A 26,791-nucleotide genomic window follows, 5' to 3' on the forward strand; every position below is an offset into this window, starting at 1 on the left:
GTTTTGTCTTTTCCATCAAGTATGCCTGCAGAAAATTCTGGGCCACTCCTTGTTTCAGGGTGAAGTTGTGAGCATTCCTTGAAAGAGAGGTTAGTCCAAGAGGCATAGGGAGGGCTGTACACATCAGGGAGAGTCTGCCCTGCAGCTTAGCACATAGTACATGAAATAGCAAACCCTACTTTCCTATTTTCTCTGTGCAACGAAAAAGACTTTTATTTTGAATAAATATACAAAATATTTATTGCTTTTAACTAAACAGTTCTAAAAAAGACTCAATTACAACAAAGGATTGAGAAATAGACTTCTTATTGAAAATGTCTTTTTTTAAACCCTAGCTGTCAACCTGGGGACAGGTGGTACTGGTGAGAAGCTCTGCTGTTCACATGGCTGCTATGGTCACTCACAGCGGGGTGGGGCTGGGGTGGGATTTACATAGCAGGTCATGTTTCTGATTTCTGAGTAGATCTAAAAGATGGCCTTGAGATTCAAATGTATATTGTAAGTTTGAGGTCCACACTGCCGCCATGGGAGGCAGTATGTAGAGTGCTTAAGGGCATGTGACTCTGGATGCAGACTAGCCTGGGTGTCATTCTTACATCCATCACTCACTGTCTGTACATCTGTGTCTCCATTTTTGAACCAAAGATAATAGTGTATAAATGAATTCATGCATATAAAATGCTTAGAGTAGTACTTGGGACATAATAAGATACATAGATAGTCATTATTATCATAGTTTTAATGAGTCTGTACTATAATGAGAACGGATATTTTTAGTCACTAATGCCATCTAGGTAAGAGATGGCCGTGAGATCCAAATATATGTTATATATGTTATAAGCTATCTAGGTGTAAGATAGACCTGTTTCCTTGCCTGCCTTTCTGGTTGTTTTATTTATTCAACAAATATTTGTTGAATGGCTCCTACATACTACTGTGTCATAGTCAAAATAGTGATAAGTCGGTTCTTGCATTGGAGTCGAGGAAAAAAAAAGACCAGAAAATGGGCAATCACAAAGTTATGTGCTAAGGGAAGACATCGCAGGGCCACCTGACTGGTCTTGGGGAAGTTGGGGAAAGCTTCCCAGAGAAAGTGACATCTAAGCAGAGAGCAGAAGTTGGCCAAGGGAAGGGAGAGAAAGAGCTGCCCATGCAGAGGAAACAGCATATAGAAAGGCTCAGGCTGGGTGGGAAATCAGTCCATCTGGGAAATGCAGGGTTGAGTGGGACTTAAGTTCTAGGTTGGCAGGTCTTAAACTGGTCTTAGGACCTCTCTACCCTCTTAAAAATTTTTGAGGATCCCAAGGAGCTTTTGTCTCTCAATATTTAACCAGAAACTAAAACAGAAAATAAAACACAAGAACTCACAAGCACACATTTCATTAGTCATTACAGAGATGACATCATCACCCACCTCCATTGTACACTTGTGAGAGAACGAGAAGGTAAAAAGAAAGTAATGTCTTAGTGTCATTTTGAAAATAGTTTAATCTTATAGAGCTTCTGAAAAGATTGTGCAACCCCCAGGGGTCCCAGACCAGGTCCTCTGGTCTGTGTTCTATATGTTATGGATCATTGGTGGTTTCTTTAGTCCAGACTCTTAAGCACTTATCTCCCTTGGTCCTCACTACTTCCTTGTGGTGAAGAGAGGGGCAGAGACTACTATCTGGGTTGTAGAGATGGGATCCTGAGACCCACAGTATTCTGTCAGACTCTGCTGTGTCTTTGAAGGGAAGGGGCTGACAATTATAAGTAATGCAGAACAGGCTTTTCAACCATTTATAGAGGATGCAGCTGAGTTGGAAGGAATGCTCTGACTGTCAAGGGAGATCAGCCTTCAGGTTTGCTTTATTGAAGACCCGCTCTTGGCTGAGCTTGGAATTGTTTCTTTGGCTTTTTCACCAGTTGTACAAATGGCCCTCCCAGCCTGGTTTCCTATGCACACCACTCACAGGTCTAGCTTGTGTTTCACTAGTCTGCCCAGCAACAGAATACGGTCTTTTGCTCTGTCTCTGGGCTGCCTTTGATATTCTCAAAGTTTCTTCTTCAGCTACATAATATGTGAAACACCGTGGGAAGGTAAAAACCATATACCTCTGGGGTGGTTGTGGCTCTTGCTCTTGTTCCTGAGTGTTAGGGAGATGAAGGGCTTATTAGGGGAAAAAAACAACTATATGGGTGTTGGGTGTTGGGTATTGTGTTCGTGTTTGTCAGACAGATTCCTGTCTTTACCAAGATTGGCTTGTACCCTAGTTGAAAAAAGGAAGTCAAAGGCATGTGAAAATCTTTCTGTCATGTCTGTCCGGGTATCTCATCTGTGTTTTAACAGTTCTGCTTCACCCTGTTGTTCTTTGTGGGGAAGGCATACGGGGTTAAGATGGGGAGGCCTCTTCCGCTCTTTCCCTTCTACAGCTAATAGATTGCTTCTCCACATAAAGGTACCTTTGAAATCAGTAAAAGACCTGCACCTGGAAAAGAGATGGTAGGAACTGAAAGGAATGGGAATCTCCATGGAACTTTCAGAGCCAGCTAAATAAATAGAAAGTTGTTATTTTTTTCAAAAGCAGGAAATCATTTTGTAATCAGAAAACAAATTCTTTCACAGAACATTTTCTTGAATTATACATTTTTACTTCCTTGAAAAATGTTGACATGAATATATCAAACCCCAGAGTGTTTCTATAGTATACCTTGAAAACGAGAAATATGCTGATCTCAGAATTTTCAGGGACTGTGGAAGAAAGACTCAAATTATAGGACATGCAAAAAAGGAAAGAACATGTGGGATTTGTTTTGTAATCATTTGAAAACCCAGAGGCTCATAATTGCCATGTTGAAATAGATGGAAGTAATGCACCTCCGAAAATGTGAGATTATCCCGCAGGTTCACAAGAGCCAGTGGTAAATGACATTAAGTCTCAGTGAAGGCTAGAAAAGCGCCATGGACATTACCTCATTTGGGAACAACACTGGCAGGGCTACCCTGTCTTTTAAGTAGAATAAATGTCTGTTTTTATTGTCAGAATCCTTCATGTTGGGGACTTAACATTATTACTAGGTTACTTATCACTCCCAAGAAATCATGCTAGAGTTTGAAAAGTTCTCTTGTACTGAGGAAGAATTTGGCCAACAATCATGAGGAAGGGTTTTTTCTGATTCCTGGGTCCCAAACTCACCTTTTGGTAAGTTTCTTAATGCTTAAATGTACAATTTGAAGCAAAAGGTTGAATTTTGAGTTTTTTCGTTTCATGTCTCTGCTTTTGCTTTAATTAAACTCTTTTATATGGATAAGGTGAAGTGTGCACTTGAGGAAATTTCGCTTCTATTAAAGCAGAAAACATTTCTGCATTTACCTGTACATTCTAGGCAAAGGTATTCTTTTTCCCCTTCAGTTAATCTGAATAATCACCACAGTTCTACACACCCCTTTGCTGATATTAAATTTTCTCAGTTTTTACCAGCAGGATCTGTTGAACACTTAAATTCTTTTATTCTGTCTCCCACATCTCCCGCCCTGCCCTGATTTGGAGCCTTGATTTCTGCATTTTGAGAACTCTAGGTCAAAAAGATTCCACTTTTCTGGCTGTGGGGCTGAGCAGTAGTGCTGCCTCCTTGGGTTAACATGAAATATTAGCCAGGGATGGGCTTCAGATGGCCTAGGCCCGTCCACTTGGGAAGTTTGTTGTAAAAGAAGTAAAATGAACATTTTGAGCACCTCCTGTATTGCACATGAATTGCACATGTGACTTCATTAATCCTCCCGACCACCCTACATGGTGGGCGTTATTCACACACACACACAGGTCTCTGTTTCTGTGTGTTTCTGTTTCTGATGAGGAAGTTGAGGTGAGCCTGGAGAGTGACTTACATAAAGTTACCGAGGTAGGGCAGTCAGGGGTAGAGAGAAGACATTAAACTCTAAAGCCTGCGCTCCTTGTCTCTTTAGAACTCACTGCCTCTCTGATAATTGATGTGAATAATGACTTTTTATGCCTAGGGAAACCAATAGCACAAGGAAATATGTATAAGATCTTGTAGTAGCTCACGGTGAAAAAGAATATGAAAATGAATATATGTCTATTCATGTATGACTGTAAAATTGTGCTATACACCAGAAATTGACGTATAACTGAATATAACTCAATAAAAAAAATTTTTTTTAAATAAATAAAAATGCTTTTATTAAAAAAAAAGAGAGAATCCCTGTTTGCTCTGTTTTTAAACTCTTGTCACTCTGGTCTCCTTAAATCTAATTTGATACGATACTACAACATTGTCAACAAAGACGTCCATCAGGATTATAAAGAGGGGCAGAGGAAGCCAGTGAAACCCTGAGAAGCTAGAGCTGTTAAAAGACCTTTAAGGGTACTTATTGTACCTTCCCTCCCTCTGCTCATCTTTCTCTTCATTTCTCATTGGTCTCCCGTTTAGTACCCCTAACCTGGAAATATGGAATCCTCCCTTGGGGCCTAGATTATAGCCAAGTTCATGGTTGCCACGCCTTCTGTCAACCTTAAGGGTGTGACAAAACCTCTCAGACATGGGCAACCATAGGAATTGTAGATCTTAGGCCTGGGAGCTGATGGGACCATAACAAAGTGGTCAAGATTGAATTCAATTCAGCAGACACTGTGGAACACCTACCCTGTTCCAGACGCAGTGAAAACACCAGTTTGCCCTTTAAGGCTCTTACCTCCCAGTGTGGGGAGCTGTGGGTTAGAAACCAAGTGAGCCAATTAAGCCCTCAGGGGACCAGGGAGCATATGAATAGCAGAAATGAAGACAAGGGAAAAGATAAAACAGCCAAATGGGCATCCGTCATAAAAGGAGACTGAAGCTGCGACTTTTTTAGTCCGTAACACCCTGATATGCTCTGTGTTAGGGCTGGCGGTAGGGTCTTTATAGGGGTGAGTACAGGGATGCTGGGCTCAGAGGGATAGCATGAGGACGAAAATAGAGGCAGATCTTGGTACTGCCTTTGTGGAAAAGGAAGGCAGAAAATCAGGAAAGAAGTAAAGATAGGCCAGTTTGGGGAGAGGGTAGAGCTCAGTGGTAGAGTGCATGCTTAGCATGCTTGAGGTCCTGAGTTCAATTCCCAGTACCTCCATTATAAATAAACAAACAAATGAACAAAGACACCCCCCCCCCAAAAAAAACCCCAAACAATGAAGCAAACAGAAAAATATAGGCCAGTTTGGGCAGCTAGTTGTCTGAAGGAGTCACTATTCAAGAAACAGGGATAAGACCAACCACCCTTCACTCTCTGCTGTAGAGGGAAGCAGTGGAAACAGCTAGAAAATGAGTGATGGAGGTAGCCTTAAGTATACATTCTAATGGAGTTTTGTAGATAAGGAAGCGAACATTTTTAGAAAGAAAAAAATTTTAATTAGTATTGTTGCATTGCAACTTACGATTTAAATATAATTTAAAAGAGAGATCAGTCCTATCTTCTTAAAATGTGACGATATAAGACTGCACCTTATGCTTAAAGAATTTTAATGTCTTTTTCATATTTCTTAAAAGCACAAAATTGTGAAACACAGTAGAAATTCTCTCCGGCAGTCCAGAAGTGGAACATTGCTTGACAAATTCCACTTGGCAACTCTAGCTTGGCCTATCTCCGTTGTTTACTTTCTACACAGAAAAAATATAATTTCAGAATGGAAAATGAAAAACAAAAGCATGAAATTATGCTGATGTTGTAAGTTATAAATAGATTGCTGGTCAGTGTGCTTTTTTCCTGGAGTGAGTCATAAAGAAAACGCTCACTCTTGTCAGGAGTGGCCAGATTTACTCATTCTTTCTGAGGAGTTGTGTTCGTGTGAAAGGAGAAAAGTGTAAGTTGTTAGGAAGGTCCCCAAGTCCAGGAAGGGCTAAGATGGAGCTGCTCCGATGGCATGGTTGTAGATGCGTCAAGCATGTATTGATTCCTTCTGCTCCCAGGGAGTGTGAGTGGGACCTCGGCTCCAGGCACTCACCTGCAGCATCTCTGCATCCCAAAGTGCCAGAGAAAGTCTTTTCTGTGTGTGCCTTGACTTGAACAGGATTGGAAAGCACTGGGCTCTTAAAGAAAAAAAAAATTAAAGAAAAAACTAAATCTTGTTAAATCTTACCTTTTGGCAATGTATTCCCATCTGGATATAAGCCCAGAAAAGTTATTTTTAATTAAAATGCTACTTTTGAAGATGAATTAATCTCTTCCTTATAAACATCAAAAGGCTTTTATTTGGTGTGTGTTACCTAGGGAGCTTTCTCTGGGTGTGGGAGACAGCTTTTAGCTGCCAGTTTCAGAGCACTGACTGGAGTGCACCGTCATCGTCACTCGCCAGTGCCCTATTGCTGAACTCGTATCAGCCAGGGGTATGTGGAGTTCAGAGCTTTGTCAGCCGATGTATCCCCAGCCTTTTGTTACTATTTAGAATTAGAGTAGGGAAAGTAATGGTAGAAAAGAATATATGTATGTAAGAATGTATGTAGATGTACATGTACGTGTACCTACAGACCTATGTACACATGCATACATATAAATACATACCAGTTATGGAATGTGTGTATCTATATTTGGGGAGGATTGTATTGAGTACCTGTGGAGGCTCTTCTGGATGATGGATATTATTCCCATCATACTGATGAGAAAGCCAAGGGCTAGAGGGGTTATGAGGTTTGACCAAAGTTACACAGGATGAATGGTCAAAGTAGAGCTGGGGGTCAAAGCTTTCCAGTTTGTACAGTTTACCGCTATTCAATATGACTCCTCTGGCAGAGTAGAAAGAACATTCTCAGGCAAGAGTGACTCTTCTCTGGGACTTTCAAGGTCTGGGGTCCAATGGAAGTTGACATGGTCTCTTTATGTGTTCATTCAACACCCATCGGTGGAGCACTGCTCTAGGTGTTGGAATACATCAGAGAACAAAAGAGACAGCCCCTGGCTCTCAAAGATCACTGCTCTCAGAGTGTGCATTCTAGAGGCAGGGAGACAGACAATAATAAATGGCATTATATTAAGGCTTACTCCAATTTATTCGAATAAGTATAATAAATAAATAAAGTATATCATTTATTAGAAGGTAACCATTGCTGTGGACAGAAAGAACAGTAGAGTGGGATAAGGGGAATCAGGAATTGGTAGGAGGAGGGCAGGTGGCAGTACTGAATGAGGTGTCAGAACAGTCACTGTTGAAAAGATGACACTTGAGCAAATCCCACCAAAAGACAAAGGAAAAGTTTATTTTTTTTTAAATAAAGTATAAACATCTTTTCTCCAGAAATGGAGTTGGTTACCGTGTCTGTATGTTCAAGACTTCCTGTAACCATGGAGAAGCGCCTGCCAACATAGTAGGCAGTGGTGGATACACAGGACCAGGAAGGATGCCATTGCTTTAGAAGCCTGGATGCTCTGTGAAGTCCACAAGCTCTACGTGCAGATTACTGGGGACTACGCAAAGTCCTTTCCCTAGAGGATCACAGCCAGTCAAGTCAGTCTTTGTGGTTCCTGTGAGCTTAGGCAGAGAGGAAAGTGTCTGTCACATCACCTCCTCTCTCTCCAGGATGATCTTTACCTTAACTGTCTGTCTGTGACTGGGCCTTAGCGACATGGAATAAAATGTAGAGAGTGTTTATTTATTCCTTTATTTAGCCAGTGGCTATTGAGTGGTTATTAAGTGCATAATACTAGGCCAGGTGCCACAGAAAATACAAAGAAAAGTTAATACATAACACATTCTCTGCCCTCCAGAGGCTTGTGAGCTGCCATGGAAAACAAGCCATCCACACCACAAACAAGTGCACGGAGACTCTCAGCTGTGGTGTGTGCCAGGCAGGTAGCTGAGATCACGTGTCTGAGAGGAGTGCTCAGAGAGGCTTGTGGGAGAAACCTTTAAACCAGTTTTCTGTCATGGAGACAAGGGACTTGGGGGGAGCCGTGGCGTGGAGGAGGGCGTGCAGAAGGTATTCGCAGGGGAAAGGAGCAGACTAGCGCGGAGTGCATCGGGGAGGATGGGATGTGTGGCCTTCAGAGTGTGGTGTGCAAGGCAGAAAGGTGTGCGGAAGAGCATGTTGGCATGTTATTTCTTTTCTCTCATCCTTTTCACTGCTATTTTATATCAGACGTATAATGTACAGAGTGTATTAATAGAGTTGTATATCATTTCTGAATAAATAAGTCTCCCGGAGCTGGGAGCACGTGCTCAGAGGGCATTCCAGGCGGTGAGTCAGAGCGTGGGCTCTGGAGCCAGATGGAGTTCCCTCTCCATCCTAGCTCCGCTGCTTGCTGTCTGTGCTATTTTGGGTGAATTGATTTCTGTGCCTCTGCTGCTGCTTCTGTAAATGGGCAGATAAAACTACTGCACAGGTTGGCTGTGGGGATTAAGTGAATGAACTAATATGTGGGTCGTGCTCAGCAGGGTCTCTGGCATATAGTAAGTGTTCAGTGAATGTTAGTTGCTATTAGCACTACTTGGTGCTCCACCATCACCACTACCCCCATTAGGGGTTTATGATCCAAAAATGTGAGGACCACTGATGCAGATGGTGAGTGAAAGATTTTGAGCTAAAGAAAGCAGCAGCTTAGAAAAATTAATGTCATCTGTTGAAATAATATTGTAAAAAATTTAAGACTCCCTACTGATCCATGAATGTGTGCATAAGAGAGAAAAAAGCTGACGTTCAGCCATTGTGATACTGTTTGTCGGCATGCCTTACAGAGGATCCTCTGCTCAGTTAGCATCTTCCACCTTCCTGTACATTCACGCTGAAGATGATACGAGCTGAGATTAGTTCTGATTATTAAGGGCTGAGTTCCTGCCTATCAGGTTATTATTCCTTGCACCTGTTTTGTTTTGAATTACACCCCCTCCCTCAGACCCCATGAGAAGCCTGATGAATCTGGAAAGGAACACCATCACACTGTCCTGGACAAAGGAGTCTTTTACCATTCGAAGGGGGTAATTTGAAGTTCACAAAGTGAAAGGAAGATACAGGATCCTCCCGCGTAGATTACCAATTTTCCGAGTTCATCTTGGAAGACACTTTCCATCCCCTCCCCACCTTATTGTTTGAGACTTTTTATGACAGAAGATAATTCTGAATGTACTTTAAAAACACAGCAAAACAGAACACACGGTGGGCACGTTAACAGGCTTCTGATGTTTCCCAGAATTCCTATAAAATATCTGATGGTTTGTGGTCCCATTATGTGACGCGATGTGTTTGGTGGGCCTCCGTCCCATGAAAATAGCATTATTTGTTGTTTGGTTTTGGCTATGCCAGTCTAATAGGCAAAAGCAACACCTTATTAGGGAACTATTTTGAGATTTCAGAGCACATGTGCTTGTTGCATAGCCCTTGGATTTACTTAGAGCACCCAACAGATTCCAGTTCCTAAGAACTCGGTTGGCTGTTTAAAAGCACCGTGGTTGAGAATAGCCAGACAATTTGACAGCCCCTTAGAGGCCTGAAGTAAAATCAGCCCCTGGGCCTAAAGGAAAGTTTAAATAAGCAATAAAACTTTCCATTTTAAACTATATTATTGTTCATGACATTCATATATTTCTCGGTACAGTTGACTCTTGAACAGTGTTGTGGGGGTTAGGGGTGCCAACAAGTGTGCCATTGAAAATCCACATAAACTTTTGTCTCTCCCACCACTAAACTACTTAATAGCCTACTGCTGCCTTCCTGATAACACAACAGTTGAGTAACAGATATTTTATGTAAGTATTATATTCTGTATTCTTATCATTAAGCTAGAGCAGAGCAAATATTAAGAAATCACAAGGAAAATACTTCTATAGTACTATACACTACATTTATCGATACCGTTAAGTTTGCATAGTCTGTTTACAAGATGAGTCTTCTGTCAGTATCTGTATCAGTATTGTCTTATACAAAACACTGTAGTTGTTATACATATTACTAACACTAGACACCAAAAATGAAAAGGTAACGTGAAAAGAAATTCATGTTTATTTACAGGTATAATTATTTATGCATTGATAACAGAAGCAGCAATCGGATCGCTTTATGGCAGCCTAGTGTGAATGATAAGATTGCTTCCCGGTAGCCCAGACTATACGCTGTAAATGAATTGTTCTAAAAGTTTTGTGGCGTGGAGTATTACAGTCATATTCCTAATACAACATCAGGAACGTTATTGCATTTTTAAAAAAACGACTTACCTGTGTTAATAGGCTGATACTTAGCTTCTCCAATTACCAGGGAGAAGGGTATACTGTGTGATAATGTAATACTTTGAAAGTAAAGTTATAAAACGGTAAGAAAACTAACACATTATTAATTTTATATTGAATATCACTTACCTTATGCCTACAAAAGAATAGGCTCTTCACTTCAATACCAGTCTTGCACGCAATGTTCTACATGTATACTTTTATATGTTTATTGAAAAAAATCCACATATAAGTGGGCCTACACAGTTCAAACCCATGTTGTTGAAGGGTCAGCTCTACTGGGTATCTCCATCCCCTCCCCACGGTCCTTCTGCAGCAGGGTTTCTTAGCTTCAGCACTATCAGCTTTTGGGGCCTAATTCTTTGTTGTGGGAACTGTACTGTGCATTGTAATATATTTAGTAGCATCTCCCCAAAAGATGCCTGTAGTGACCGCCCTTCCTTTTGTGACAACAAAAATATCTCCAAGCAGTAGCTCATGTTCCTTAGGGGGCAAAATCGTCTGAGGCTGAGAACCTTTGTCCCATGAAAATAAGCAAATTAAATCTTAATTGAATTTCTCTTGTTGCTGTCAATAACAAGCATTTTCAGTGTCTTCTCTTCACACCAAGAGAGTATGAAGGGTTGATAATTAAGGTAAAAACTTGTACTTGTGAATATTTTGATAACTTTTTTCTTCTAATCTTTGCATACTTAATTTATCAGTTGCCCTATTAAATTAGTTACAGATTTTGACGTTAAAAAGAGTCAGTAAGAATACAGAACCAAGCTCACAGTAGTCCTTAGTACAAACATATGGGCAGTGGTAGTTTCTTCTCTCTTTTCATTAAGAAACACATTCCAGTGGACCACAGTTTAATTCCTAGTGATGTTGAAACACATTCATTAACATCCATTTCTCCAAGTGTCTCGTGATTTTTGCAAAATTACCTTTGGATAGTGAATTCCACCAAAGTCTTCTGCAGAGTTTTCCCTATCTGAATTGGTAAGAAGGGAAAGTTAGAGCATCTGCCTTTATTTTTTTCTGCTTTATTGAGATATGATTGACATGTAACATTGTGTAAGTTTAAGTTGTACAGTGTGACAGTTTGATATAATTATATATTGCAAAATGATTACTACATTAAAGTTAGTTAACATATCCATAACCTTACATAGTTATAATTGTGTGTGTGTGTGTGTGTGATGAGAACTTTTTAGATCTACTCTCTTAGCAACTTTCAAATAAAATACCATATTGTTAACCATACTCACCATGCTCTAAGGTACATCTCCAGACCTTGTTATAGTTAGAAGTTTGATTCCCACCCTTGCCACCACAACCACCAGTCTGTTCTGTTTTCAGAAGTTCAATTTTTTTTTGATTCCGTATATAAATGAGATCATACAGCATTGTCTTTCTCTAACTTCTCTCATGTAAAATGATGCCCTCAAGGTCCATCCATGTCCTTGCAAATGACAAGATTTCCTTCCTTTTTTATGGCTAAATAGCATTACAGTGTGTGAGTGTGTTCACACATACCACATTTTCTTTATCTGTTCACCCATTGATAGACACTTAGGTTGTTCCCATGTCGTGGCTATTGTAAATAAAGTTGTGATGAACATGGGGGTGCAGCTTTTTACCATATCTTCTGCAAGAATGTAGCCCATTCTCAGCAATCAAACTGTTGACATTCCAAAAAATGTTGATATCACTTTGAAGGGGCACACGGTTATTGTAAAGGGCTACAGAGGCACCATGTGGAGGGATGTCAATCCAATCAATGTAGAACACAGTCTCCTTGGAAAGGAAAAGAAGAGGCTCTGGGTTGACAAATGGTGGGGAAATAGAAAAGAACTGTCAACTAACTGTTTGCACTATCGGTAGTCATGTATAGAACATGATCAAGGGTGTTACACTGAGCTTCTATTACGAGATGAGATCTGTGTATGCTCATTTCCCCATCAATGCCGTTATTCAAGAGAATGGTTCTCTTGTTGAAATCCAAAACTTCTTGGGTGAAAAATACATCTGCAGGGTTCAGATGAGGCCAGACATTGCATGTTCAGTATCATAAGCCCAGAAAGATGAGTTAATTCTTGAAGGAAATGACATTGAACTGGTATCAAATTCAGCTGCTTTGATTCAGCAAGCCACGCCAGTTAAAAACAAGGATATCAGAAAATCTGGGGATAGTATCTATGTTTCCGAAAAAGGAACAGTTCAGCAGGCTGATGAGTAAGATCTAAGTTGTCCAGCTACAGGAACAGCAAGATGCCAGATGACTTTTCAGATTCATTTACGATATTTTAAAGATGCAACAAGAGCTCTCGTGATTTTGGAGAAAAAAAACACGGGGGCGCAACTATCTCCTTGAGAGAGTGATTTCATTTCTTTCAGATACATACCCAAAAGTGGAATCTCTGTAGTTCTACTTTTAATTTTTTGAGGAACCTCCGTGCTGTTTTCCATGGTGGCTGTACCAATTTACATGCATCAGCAGTGCACAAGAGTTCCTGTTTCTCTAAATCCTCGCCAGCATTTGTCATCTCTTGTCTTTTTGATAATAACCACTCCATCAGGTGTGAGGTGATATCTCATGGTGTTAATTTGCATTTCCCTGTTGGCCATTTGAATATCTTCTTTGGGGATAAGATGACTATTCGGGTCCTTTGCCCATTTTAAAATTGAATTGTTTGTGGTTGGTTTGTTTGTTTTTTGCTATTGAATTGTAGTTTCTTATATATTTTGGAATTAACCCCTTATCAAAAAGGTAGTTGGCAAATATTTTCTCCCATTCCTTAGATGACCTTTTCATTTAGTTGATCATCTCTTCTGCTGTGTGGAACTTTTGAATTTGATGCCATTTCACTTGTTTATTTTTGCTTCTATTGATTGTGCTTTTGGTGTCATATCCATAAAATCATTGTTATGACCAATGTCAAGGAGCTTTTTCCCTATGTTTTCTTCTAGAAGTTTTATAGTTGCCGGCCTTATGTTTAAGTCTTTAATCCATTTTGAGCTAATTTTTGTGAGTGGTATGAGTTAGGGGTCCAGTTTCATTCTTTTACATGTGAATATCCAGTTTCCCACCACCATTTACTGAATAAACTACCTTTTCTCCATTGAGTATTCTTGGCTCCCTTGTCAAATAGTTGACTGTATATACATGGGTTTATTTCTGGGCTCTGGATTCTGTTCCATTGGTTGATGTGTCTGTTTTTATGTCAGTACCATACGGTTTTGATTACTTTGGCTCTGTAATGGTTTGAAATCAGGAAGTGTGATACCTCTAGATTTGTTTGTTTTTTTTTTTTCATTTTCCCCCCTTAGTATTGCTTTGGCTATTTAGGATCTTTTATGGTTCATGTGAATTTTAGGACTTTTTTTTTCTATTTCTGCAAAAGAAGAAATACCATTGGAATCTTGATAGAGATTACATTGAATCTATGGATGGCTTTGGGTGGTATGGACATTTTAACAATGTTAATTCTTCCAATCCATGAGCATGGAGTATCTTTCCATTTATTTGTTAATTCTTTAGTGTTTTGTTTTGTTTTGTTTTTTTCCCACCAGTGCCTTAGAGTTTTCAGTGTATAGATCTTTCATCTCCCTGGTTGAATTTCTTCCTGTGTATTTTGTTTTTGATGCTGTTGTAAATGGGATTGTTTCTTTATTTCTTTTTCAGATATTTCATTGTTAGTGGGTAGAAGTGCAACTGATTTTTATATCTTGATTTTGTACCTTTTTGGGTTTTTTTTAGTCAGAGTCTAGGATTTTCTATATATAAGATCATGTCATCTGCAAACAGAGATAATTTTACTTCTTTTTTTCTAATTCAGATGCCTTTAATTTCTCTTTTGTGGCCAGTTGCTCTGGCTAGGACTGCTAGTATAAGATCTAGATCATTAGGTTTCATCTTTGTTCTTGCGCATTCTATGTTGTATAGGAGTGATGAGAATACGTACCCTTGTCTTGTTCTTGATCGTAGAGGAAAAGCTTTCAACCTTTCACTATTGAGTATGATGTTAGCTGTGGACTTGTCACATATGGCCCTTATTACATTAAGGTACATTCCTTCTATACGCAATTTGTTGAGAGTTTTTATTGTGAATAGATGTTTAATTTTGTCAAAATGTTTTCTGTAAAGATTAAGATGATCATATGATTTTAATCTTCCATTCTATTAATGTGATCTATCACACTTATTGTATTGCATATATTGAGCTGTCCTTGCATCTCAGAGATGAATTCCACTTGACTATGGTGCATGATGTTTTTATTATGCTGTTGAATTTGGTTTGCTAGTGTTTTGAATTTTTTTTGTATTGATCTGTATTGATCAGGGATATTGGCCTGTAGTTTTTTGGTTTTGGGCTTTTTTTTTCTTTTTCTTATAGTAATCTTACTTGGCTTCAGTGTCAGGGTAATACTGGCCTTGTAAAATGAGTTTGGGTGTGTTCCCTCTTCAGTATTTTGGGAAGAGTTTGAGAAGGATTGATGTTAAGTCTTCTTTAAATGTTTGATAGAATTTACCAATGAATCCATCTTTCCTGGGATTTTCTTTGTTGGGAGATTTTTTATTACTTATCCAATCTCCTTATTCATTTTTGTTCTGTTCACATTTTCTGTTTCTTTCTAATTCAGTCTTGGTATGTTTCTATGCATGTTTCTAGGAATTTATCCTTTTCTTCTAGGTTGTCCACTTTGGTGGCATACAGATGTTCATATAAATGACTTTCTGTCTTCTTTGCCTTGTTTATCCCTGTGTTCCATTAGACCCTCAGAAAATGATGCATTTATTCAACAAAATCAGGTACGCATCTAGCTCCTAGAGCAATAGTGACCATTTTGACTCCATGGCTACCCTGCGACCCCTCCTCCCACCCCATGACTTATACTTTAACCTTTACTCTTAGATCATTAGGTTTCATCTTTACCGTTGCGCATCATCTGTCTTGCTTCTCCCAATTAACAGTTCTGTCTTAATGTAATAGTTAAGAGAGAAGGCTCTGGAGTAAGACCATCTGGGTCCAAATGTTGACTCCACTGCCCACTTAGATTTCTTAGCCTTCATCCCCTCCTCTGTAAAATGGAGAAACAAATAGTTTTCTGGGGATAGCTGTGAAAATTAAATGAGATAAAACACAGTAATTCTAATGATCGGATCTGTCTCCAGAAGAGGGCAGAGGGGAATGTCCTTTGGGGCAGGAAGGGGCTCTTTTGAAGCTGTTCTAAAGCTTCATTGGTTGTGACCTCCTCTGTTTGCAGATGAGTTTCATGATCACTGTTGAGTGCGGCATGCTGTCGGGGATTCCTGGCATATCTAAATCCCCAGGCTCCAGTTGTTCTTTTTTTTTTTTTTTTTTTGCCAAATGGAAATAGGCTATTGCCTTCCTGCTTCATCCTTCATCCTCTATTTTTTTTTTTTCTCACTAATGAAGGGAATGTGTGTTATATACTTGAATTAATGGCACTCTGGAGCAGTTGTTAGGTATGTACAGGTGTCAGATGTTTTAATGTTGGCCCCATATTCATACTGAATAGGTAGGGCTCTCTTTTCAGTAGAAACTTGGTCATTCTCTTACTTGGGATGCCTTTTTAAGCTTAGTAAAGTAAAATTTCTGGTGAGGGGAACATTTTTCATTAACTTCCTGGGATTCGTATTTCCAAAAGGGACTAACATTTCTTTGAGTTATTTTTCATATCAAATGGATTTAACATGCTTTTTTTTTTAAAAAAATTATGACTTTAAAGAATTTACAAGTGCCAGAAAATTCCATCACCTTTGTTAAACTTCAAAGAGATCAGTATAATTAACATCTCAAATGTGCTGTTTGACATTTTTTCCCCCTTATTCACTATTTAAGCCTTTAAAAAGTATCTTTACTTCATGTAGATGGTAAGACAGGTTTTACTTGTAAGTTTAAGTCAGTTTATAGCAAATAGACATTATGCCCTTCCTTTCTTCACGGATTGCAGGATATATGGTAATTTTTATATCTAACATGTTGTTTCTAAAAATGCAGTTTCAGTTTCCTGTTTTATAATTGCTTTTTCCAAGTATGTGAGACATTTACTAGTCCAATTAATAAACTGTTGTTTTTATACCAAAAAGCAGTATTTATTGCTCAGTCTGCTAGAGAGAAAATTTAGTCATCAGGTTTGATTTTCAAATGTTTATTTAGAGAACAGAGTTACAGGGCAGTAGTTTATATTAAAATGTATGATTTAACATACATTTTGTCTGCGTGTGTGTGTGCATTTAGAATTAGGGTGCTAAAATTTTATTTTATTTATTTATTTATTGGGGTGCTAAAATTTTAAAAATGAGTCTATATTCTCGTAGTGAGTTACAGATGCAATATAATCCATGCCCACCAAATCAAAACGGGGTGGTAGATTTCTGCAGAAGATCAATACCAGTGCCCTTCAGCCTGTAATCTCTATGCAGTGGTGGGGCTTTTGCTCATGCAGCCCACTCTTCCCCAAGACCTTTGGGGCCTTTTTAAAGAAGGAGAACCATATTGTTTTGGAAATGTGGCTCCAACGTCATTACTTCATCTGTTCTGGGTAAATATATATTTTACTTTGTTATTCTTCCTTTGTCCCAGCTTTTCCTTCTTTGCTGTTTCTCTCATTTTTACTCCTGAAGGAGCACACAGACTGAAATAGAGACATACAACTCCCAGATAGCTCTCCATTCCAGAAATTAAACCTTAGACATCACCGCATCCATCACGATGAGTTTAGTCATTTTTAAATTCACATAGAGAAGGTAGAGGTAGCCTCTGTGTGTGTGTGTGTGTGTGCGTGAGAGAGAGAGAGAGAGAGAGTGATGGTGGTGACCTAAAAACATCTACAGTTTAGTTTAAAACAAAACAAAAACAACACCAAAAAGTCTGCCTCAGAGTTTGTATCCAAGTGAATGGATTTGAGGATTGAGAACATTTCATTTTTGATTCCCTGATTGGCCTTTCAGAGGTGGAGTGGGTTGCTGTAGGGCAGGGTGAGCACTCATTTCTGGAAGAGGTGGGAGAGGTCAGGCAGAGTCTGGAGAGCTCTGTCACTCGGAGTGTAGGGCCAGGCCAACAGCAGCATCGCATGGGGCTGGTCAGAAGTACGCAACCCTGGGCCACCCCACACCTGCTGAATCAGAATGCATTTTCACAACATCCCCAGTTGAACTCATATGCTCGTTAAACTTAAGATGGACTAGTCCAACTAAGCCTTTTCCAGGATATTGTAGTGAGCCTGTAACCCACAGTATAAAATACATTTCCATATTGATGTAAGTAAATAAATGGTTGAATGGTTGAACAAATAAATAAATGGGGAGGAGGGGTCGGGAGAGACGCAGAAGAATGCCAAATAGTTTATGTAGTTACCTCCCTGCGAACCCCTGTGCCTTCTTCAGAAGATGAAGCTTAATTTCCCTTCCCTCATCCCTTGAGTGTGGGCTGCATGCAGTGACTTGCTTCCACAGAACATGGGAAGAGGCAGGAGAGGAGAATAACTCTACGGTGGAGAAATCTGGCAACACCACCTCTAAGCTGCGTGATCCAGGCTCAACAGTGATAAGTCATGTTGATAGCGTGTGATGGCATGCATGCTTGTTATGTTAGGATGAGAATGGCGTGTCACCTATGTGGTCTTCCTCCCCAAGACTCGTAATCCTAGCCTAATTAAAAAAAAGAAAGAAAGAAAAGAAAAAAGAAAAAGATCAGACAAGTCCAAATTGAGGGACTTTTTTTACAAAAATATTTGACCAGAATGCCTCAAAACCATTAAGGTCATCAAACAACAAGGAAGAAGTGTGAGAAACTGTTATAGACCAGAAGAGCCCCAGGAAACATGTCAACTGAATGTAATGTGGTACCCTGGGTGGGATCCTGAAACAGAAAAAGGACATTAGGTAAAAACTACTGAAATCTGAATTAAGTGGGTAGAGTTTAGTTGGTGTAATGTACCAATTAATTTCTTAGTTGTGACAGATGAATCACAGTGATGAAAGATGGTAACAGCGGGGGGAACTGGGTGAAGGATATACAGAAACTTTGTGTACCATTTCTGCAACTTTTTGGTACATCTAAAACTTATTCTAGGACATCCTACTTTCTAGTCCTCTCATTTTGAAGAACAGATGTTCTTTCTCTTAGTTAGTGATGGGTACAGAAAGGTAAGTATGCTATGTGTACCCAGCATCACCAGGGCCTCTGAAAGGCTCTTCTGAATGTCAGTAATTTACTGACATCTGACTTTATCTGAGTGTGGTATTTGGGCCGAGGTCTGGAAAGTAGCAACAGAGTCCTCGCTACTGACCCCAAGCAGGTATCCGTTGTTTTGCTTCAAAGTTGGGTAGAATCAGCCTTCATCCATTTAAGAGTGATCATCCGTAACTGAGACTGAATGTTTAGGATATGGCTCTTTATCATTGTCTGGGGGCATCTGAGTTAAGTCCCTAACACCAAATTCATTTTGGGAGAAGGACATTCATTCTGTATGTTTTCAGCTTTAGAATCAAAGGGAACTTTGAAAATGAATTGAGCCGATTGGAGGCCATTTTTGAAGAGGAGGTGATTTTCATTAAAAATAAATGTTGGCTCAGGTGTCTCAGCTGCTGGGAGAAAACAAATCATCATCGGAAGGGTCTTTGAAAAAGAAGAAGGGTCCTTCTTCAGGAGAGTAGCAACAGTGTCTTTGTACCTGAGAAGTCTAAACAGAAGAAGGCCTGCACGTTCTGAACAGTATCTTTATATCCACCCCACAAGGTTGAAGAGAAGACTGCTGGTGATGTGTAGAATCCTTGGCGAGGACAGACGTAGAGGAGGGCTGTGCTGTTTTCTACAAATACAACACCAACCATGCTGTAAATACTGGCTTTGGGAGTTTCTCTTTAGTCTGAAATGACTTGCAGTTGGGTGGCGTTTCTTGTGTTGGGTTGTGAACACTGACACCAGGGTCACAAAATTCTCCTGCAAAATGCTTTTGCTTGCTTATGCTTTGTCTTACTCCCGTTCTTGGAGACCGTGCTGGTACAGGCCCTGTGCCGACTTTCCTTTGCTGTCTTACCGCCGTCAGCAGTTCTATAACAGGATTAAAGGGATACCTCAATTTCCAAAAATAGAAGTTCAAGAGGTTTACTGCCCAGCGGAGGGAAGTCAAAATAACCAGTGTTATATTCTTCTGGCACACAGATTTCCAGTTCCCACACTAGGACCTTGCACATAGAAAATGAAAACAGTTACAAAATTTTCCTCAGTGTCAAGTTCTGTTGAAGCTCACTCTAGCCTCACTTTAACTCTATTGGAAAGAACTTGGTATAAAGTAGATTCCCCTTGGATATCATCCAGTGACTGAAATGCCAGGCTTCCATGAGAGAATGTAAATAAGACCCGAACTCCAGTGTATTTACCATTTTAAAACTAAAAGGCATAAAGAGAAGATAGTCTATTATTGTGGTTACTTCTTTCCTACTTGGTATGCACAGTTTATAATCTCACAGTGTTTTAATTGCTTCATTCTTAGAGTTTCTTTGACAACCTGCATTATTTTGTGAACAGAGGATGGTGTATGGAAAGAGCATTGGGATCCAGGCTAGCGGGGAAATACTCTTTCCCCACTTTGTAGGTATTTGACCTGGGGCAGATCTCTTATATTCTAAAGTGAAACCTAACCACCTGTAAAATAATGACATGTAATTTGAAAGACTGGTATAAGGAGTAGAGATGTTATATGTACAAATTCCCAGTATAGCGGCTGGCATGGTATATAGTTTCTTAACAAATGATAACATTTATGATTTTATTATAAGTTTTTAAAGACTATTATGAAATTTATTTAACATTAGTGAAAGGAAATAAAAAATTACTTAATGGAAAGCTATTGCAAGGGGGTTTCTGATCCCAAATACATTTATTGAAAAATACATCTTATCTCTCCCAACAGAAGGGCTATCTTTGTCACACACTTAACGTCAGTCTTCAGTTGCTCTTATTTTCTAGATTTTTAGCCTGTTCCATTGAATGGTTTGTCTGTTTTTACACCAGTTGCTCACAGTAGCTTTATAATATGTTCTACAATTTGCTAGAAACTAATTCCGCTTCAGTGCTCTTCTTTTTCAGTACCCTGTGAATTTTAAATCAACTTGTTTAGTTCCCCCATCCTCTATTCTATTGATGGTTTTATTGGGATCACATTAAATTTATACATTAAATTATTAACCATACTTAACATCTTTATCATGCTGCTGTCCTATTCAAGAATATGGTTTGCCTTTTCATGCATTTGTCTTTTATGTTCCTCAATAGCATTATATTTTAAAGCTTTCTTCATGTGGATTATATATTTTTATTTCTTATTACTGTAATCGTGAGTACTTATGTTTTATCTTTTGACTTGTGCTGTTCTATGTATATTCACTTTGTAATAATACTATTAGTCATCACTTTTATTACACTTACTCTGTGTCAAACATTGTTTTCTGCACTTAAATATGTTTATTTATTAAATCCTTAATAACAATCCTAGAAAGTGAGTGCTGTTTTATAATAAGGAAACTAAAGCTCAGGGAGGTTAAATGACTTGCCCAAAGTCTCACTGCTAGAAAGTGGCAGATCCTAGGTTTCAGAGACTGTATGCCTAAGTTATTATGCTGTAGCGTGCTCAGTGAGCTGTCATTTGTAATGATGTCATTTGTAACGATCCTTTGTAATATATTCCCTGTTGAGTCTCTTGGGTTTTCCCCAAGGATATCACATATTTTTGATAGGATTGAATATTATAGTCAGTTTTCTACAAATGTAAACATGGTTTTAATGCATATATCCAATTCAAATTTTGATTTTCTTTAAACTTTTTCGTGACACTACAGTTAAATTTGTGTGGGAGAGAAGCAAGATGGCAGAGTAGAAGGACGCTCGTAGCTCACCCTCTCCCACAAATACATCAAAACTCACATCTATAGACCTACTCAGCCAACCAGAGCACCTGCCAAACTCTGACAGAACATCGCCCTCTTTGAAAGACAAAGACGCCAAAAACCTGGTAGGAGAAAAGGAAAAAAGAATGAAGAAAAAGCAAAACAGTGCGGGACTGATCCTGCGGGGAGGGAGCGGCAAAGGAGGACTGGCACTCATTTGCTGGGTCTCCCCTCTCCAACGGAGAGGCCAGCAGGATGGAGGGGGAGCCTCCGAGGCTCAGATCTGCCCCAAGCACCCCTTGACTGACAGAACTGAGTTAAAAAGGCACAAAGGGTCCCCGCGACACCCAGCCCGAGACGCGAGCCGGCAGCTGGGGCCGGGACAGGCTGCCTGAGCCGGGCAGAGGACGAGGACGGCTGTGCTGAGGCAGCCCCGGGGGACTGCAGGGGGCTGCGCGCTGTGGCTAGGAGCCGGTACGGAGCAGAACCACCTCAGCCCCCATAAATTGCGAAAAAAGCAAAGCAACACGGCTGGTGTGCCCTGGGGGTGAAGGGCGCCATAGCCTTTGTCTCCTCGGACCTGCGCCGCCACTACTGGCGCTTTTCGTGAGAAGAGAGGCGCGGCGCAGCCATAGCTGGCATCTCCTCCTGTGCGCAGCACCTGGGCAGGGGCGGGGCTGAGGCCTGAATCCGCGCCCGGGGGCTCCGCAACCTCCTGGGCAGGACTGAGACTTGTTTACAACCCGAGGCAGATAGGATCTTTCTGCCCTGACACCTCAGAGAACTCGTGCCACCAAGACAAACAAGGAGCTGAGATTTGGCCTGGATCAGGGGCGGGGCTGTTCCGTGGTCTTCCCTGAGCCCGCCTTCCGAGCGCCAACCTGAAGTGGAGCGGGCAGCTGCACAGAGCAGTGGAGCGACAGGTGCCAGGAGAGGGCAGGTGGCCCCCCCACCCACCGGGTAAGAGCTCAGCACCTGACCCATTGTTGGGAGGGGGCACGATCTGTTAGCCGACAGCCACTGGGAGCAGCACAGACAAGGGCGCCAACGGAGGGCTTCTGCAAACAGCAAGCTGAGTACATGAAACAGGGTGAAGACACAAAGACCTCTCTATAAAATCATTAAGAGCACATGTCTCCAGGAGAACTAGATAACTGATACTCCTTAAGCCACAGCGCCAGACAGATATGAGCAAGATGAAGAAGCAGAGGAACCACTCCAAATTAAAAGGTCAAGAGAAATCCCCTGAAAGCACGATCAAGGAAATAGACATTGATGGCCTACTAGATCAAGATTTCAAAAAAGGAGTGATCAAAGTACTGAAGGAACTAAAAGAAATAGTGTTTAGAGATATAAAATATGTCAAAAATGAAATAGAAGCTATAAAAAAGAACCAAGTTGAATTAGTAAACTCATTTGCTAGGATGAGAGCTGACCTAAAGGCTGTACAAAGCAAGCTAGATAATGCAGAGGAACGAAAAAGTGACCTTGAAGACAGGACAACAGAAAGCACCCAATCAAAACAGGTGAGAGAAAAGCAAATTGAAAACAATATAAGGGACCTATGGGATAATATAAAGCATGCCAATCTACACGTAATAGGGGCTCCAGGAGGGGAAGAAAGAACAAAGGGGACTGAAAAGATATTTGAAGAAATCATGACTGAAAACTTCCCAAACCTAAAAAAGGAATCAGATATCCAAGTACAGGAGGCTCAGAGGGTCCCAAACAGGAAGAACCCAAGCAGACCCACACCAAGACATATCATAATCAAGATGGCCAGAGTCAAGGATAAAGAAGTGATCCTAAAGGCAGCAAGAGAAAAACAAAGAGTGAGTTACAAGGGAACCCCCATAAGGCTCTCAGCTGATTTCTCTACACAAACCGTACAGGCCAGAAGGGAGTGGCAAGATATATTCAAAGTCCTGAATGAAAAAAAGATGCAGCCTAGGATACTCTATCCAGCAAGGGTATCCTTTAGAGTAGAAGGAGAGATAAAGAACCTCACAGACAAGCAAAATCTCAAAGAGTTTAGCAACACTAAACCCATGCTAAAAGAAATATTCACAGGTCTACTCTAAATAGAAAAGAAGCAGGATGCTACAAAAATGAGAAACTCATAACTGGAAAGGAGATAACTGCCATGAATTACAAAAAGAATAAACACAAAATTGTAAAAGAAGACATCTAAATCATTAAGAGTGGGAGAGGGAAGCAAGGAAAGCCACTGTGGAAAACAGTATGGAGATTCCTCAAAAGACTAGGAATAGACTTACCATATGACCCAGGAATCCCACTCCTGGGCATATATCCAGAAGGAACCCTACTTCAAAATGACACCTGCACCCCAGTGTTCATAGCACCACTATTTACAATAGCGAAGACATGGAAACAGCCTAGATGTCCATCCACAGATGACTGGATGAAGAAGTGGTATATTTATACGATGGAATACTATTCAGCCACAAAAACTGACAACATAACGCCATTTGCAGCAACATGGATGTTCCTGGAGAATGTCATTCTAAGTGAAGTAAGCCAGAAAGAGAAAGAAAAATACCATATGAGATCACTCATATGAGGAACCAAAAAAAAAAAAAAAAGAAAAAGAAATATAAAACAGAAACAGACTCATAGACATAGAATACAAACTTGTGATTGCCACGGGGGTGGGGGATGGAAAGGGACAGACTGGAATTTTAAAATATAGAATAGATAAACAAGATTATACTGTATAGCACGGGGAAATATATACAAGATCTTGTGATATCTTACAGCAAAAAAAAAATGTGACAATGAATATATATATGTTCATGTATAACTGAAAAATTGTGCTCTACATTAGAATTTGACACAACATTATAAAATGACTATTACTCAATAAAAATGTAAAATAAAAAAATAAATTTGTGTGAAAGAATAAATAGTAAAATAATAGACAATGTTTTTTGATTAGGATTGCATTAAATCTTTAGAGCAATTTGGAGGCAAATTGACCCCAAATTTAAAGTATAATTGACCCCAAAGTTAAAGTATAATTTTCATAAAGATAAAATCATCACTATCAGGCAAGTATAAAATGGATATGTGTAACAGGTATTACTTAACTCATTAATGTCCAACAGGTTGTAGACCTTTGAATTTATTTGTTCTGCTGGACAGAAATTATTTGTGTCTCTACCCCTGCAAAAGCCTACAAATTCACAAGTACCTTCACTGAGTCTGGGAATTTTAATCAGTAGTAAACAAGGAGATGTACTAAGTTTATTCGTCTAGACTAGGGGTTGGCAAACTATAATCTATGGGCCAAATCTATCCTGCCCCATATTTTGTAAATAAAGTGTCACTGGGACACAGTCATGCTCATTTGTTTACATATTTTCTATGGCTGCTTTTAGAGTATAATGCCAGAGTTGAGTAGTTACCACATGACCCAGAAAGTCTATTATATTTACTCTCTGGCCCTTTACAGGAAAAAAAAAATTGCTGAATACAGGCATACACATGATGAATCTTATACAGATTTTGTTAGATTTTTCCCAAGATATTTCATGTTTTAGTACCATTAGAAATGATAATGTTCTTTAAGTTAAAAAAGTCCAAGTGTTCATTGCTAGTCTTTAGGGACTATAGTTAATTTTTATGACTCTCATATTCTGAGAGTTTGCTAATAAACTTACTAGTTCTTACATCTTTTAAAAATAGATTTTTTAGAATTTTACTACATAGGTAGATAACCATGTCATCTAGGAATAAGACAGTTTTCTCTCTTTCCAATTGGTATGCCTTTTATTGCCTTGCCTTGCCTTACTGCACTGGCTAAAACCTCTAGTGTAAAATGAAATAGGAGTACTGAGAATGGACTTTTTTTTCTTTTTTTGATTTAATAAAATTTTATTTTTCAAAATGTATAGTTGGTGGAAACTGTTCACACATCTTCACCAGCAGCTGGGTCATTTCCACCCTTGGTGTTCCTGGTGTAAATTACTTGAGCTCTGTGCTTTGAAACTAGCTTAATAAGTCCTTTACTAAGGAGATCCTGAAGGGCTGCCCTGGCCAGGGAACCATGGCTCTTCAGTCTGTGAGAGATGACAGCTGGGGTTATAAGCTTATGGTTTGGGACTTCGTTACAAAATTTGTCATATGTTGCTTTGTCAAACAAGACTAGGTTATTGAGCTTGTCCTGAACTTTGCCTTTGGACCACTTCTTCTTTTTGGCCTTGCCCCTAGATTTGTTCACCGGGTCTTTGTCTTTCTTGGCTGACTTTCTGGCATCTTTCTTCTTTTTGTCATCCTTGGGCAGCATAGCAAAGCTGTAAGAGCAGCTGCTACCACTGCCGCCTCACTAGGATGTCGGACAAAAAGAGAAAGAACATTCTTAATTTCCCAACCATAGGAGGAAAGTGTTCAGCCTCTCATTAATACATGTGATGTTAGCTACAGGGTTTTTTTTTCCAGAAACACTTTATCAAGTTGAGGAATTTCCCTTCTGTTTCTAGTTTATGGAGAATTTTTATCATGAACAGGTGTTGAATTTCATCAGTTGCTTTTACTGCATCTATTGACATAATCTGATGTTTTTCTTTTTTAATATATTCATATGATGAATTACATTGATATTGAACCAACTTGCATTGCCAAGATAAACCCCATTTCTTCTTATGTATTATCCTCTTTATTAATTACTAGATTTGATTTGCTAACATTTTATTAAGGGCTTTTGTGTCTAGAACATTTTTTTTAGAAAGGAAGGTCAATAGCTGTATAACTTACCATATCAAATCCTAAAATACAATATAAAGATATATTAATATTTATAGTCATTATACATGAATAAAAATTATGTTACTTATAACTCATCATTAGAAAGATCAGAGGACAAAATAGAGAAACCAGAAAAGAGGCTAGTATATGTGAAAGTTAATATATTATAAAGGTGCTACCAGTCCTGTAAAGTTCAAAGTTTTCATAGAGAAACTGAAAATACTGGACTTTTTGTTTTAATCATTGAATCACCATTTATAATATAATCTATGCAGTGTATATTGTACTTTAAGTAACCATGTGAATATGTCGTGATTATTTTATACACTCCCATAGTATTTGACCGGAAACTCTCAATAAAGGTTTATTGAAAGAATGAAATAGATTAATGCTGTTTTTTAATAATCCAAAGGGTGTGATATTGTTTTCTTCTGTTCGTCTGTGTTTTCCTATTAGCAGCATGAGAAATAAGTATTTCTGGAGTAATCTGGTGGAGATTTTAAATACTTGTTAGACAAATGTTTTTACTTGTACCACATTGGAGGTTGAACTTCCTGCGAACACTTTGAGATTCAGTTTCGATGGCCCATTCATTTACTTTTGGTGACATGAAACATAGGGATGCTGCAGAGCAGAATGAGAAAACTTGTGTTGTAGAAAACTCCCCTCTGTCAGCTGTAGTGATTCTGTGGAGATTTGAGAATCCTCACACCCTGCAATACAAAATTCTCAGAGTGGCCAGAAACTCCTGACCTCAGAACATCAGGTTTAATGGCCACATCAACTCTCACTTTGTTCATTAAAAAGAGTGAGATTTTTCTAGATTAAAGAAATCTCATTACTTTGAATTTTACTATTTTAGAGTTTTGTTTTTGTAATTTGTAATTCTGACATTAAGACTGCACACAAATTTACCTTCCTCCATGAATATTCATTG

At 39.4% G+C, this 26,791-nt stretch overlaps 2 protein-coding genes, 1 long non-coding RNA gene and 1 pseudogene across 8 annotated transcripts in view; 3 read left to right on the forward strand and 1 right to left on the reverse strand.

The window, feature by feature from the left end:
- THADA (THADA armadillo repeat containing) overlaps positions 1-26,791 on the forward strand; it is a 286,630-nt gene that overhangs the window by 150,206 nt on the left and 109,633 nt on the right. The window lies entirely within an intron of this gene.
- LOC135323068 (uncharacterized) lies at positions 7,654-23,699 on the forward strand. Its single transcript, XR_010384201.1, has 2 exons — positions 7,654-7,947; positions 21,043-23,699. It is a non-coding gene; the product is annotated as an uncharacterized LOC135323068 (long non-coding RNA).
- On the forward strand, positions 11,573-13,489 carry LOC105103551 (large ribosomal subunit protein uL6-like; annotated as a pseudogene).
- LOC135322989 (small ribosomal subunit protein eS25-like) lies at positions 25,019-25,396 on the reverse strand. The gene has a single exon (XM_064494239.1). The coding sequence runs from the start codon at positions 25,394-25,396 to the stop codon at positions 25,019-25,021; it is 378 nt and encodes a 125-aa protein (XP_064350309.1).

The sequence above is a fragment of the Camelus dromedarius genome, chromosome 15 (assembly GCF_036321535.1).
Source record: "Camelus dromedarius isolate mCamDro1 chromosome 15, mCamDro1.pat, whole genome shotgun sequence".
Classification (NCBI taxonomy): domain Eukaryota; kingdom Metazoa; phylum Chordata; class Mammalia; order Artiodactyla; family Camelidae; genus Camelus; species Camelus dromedarius.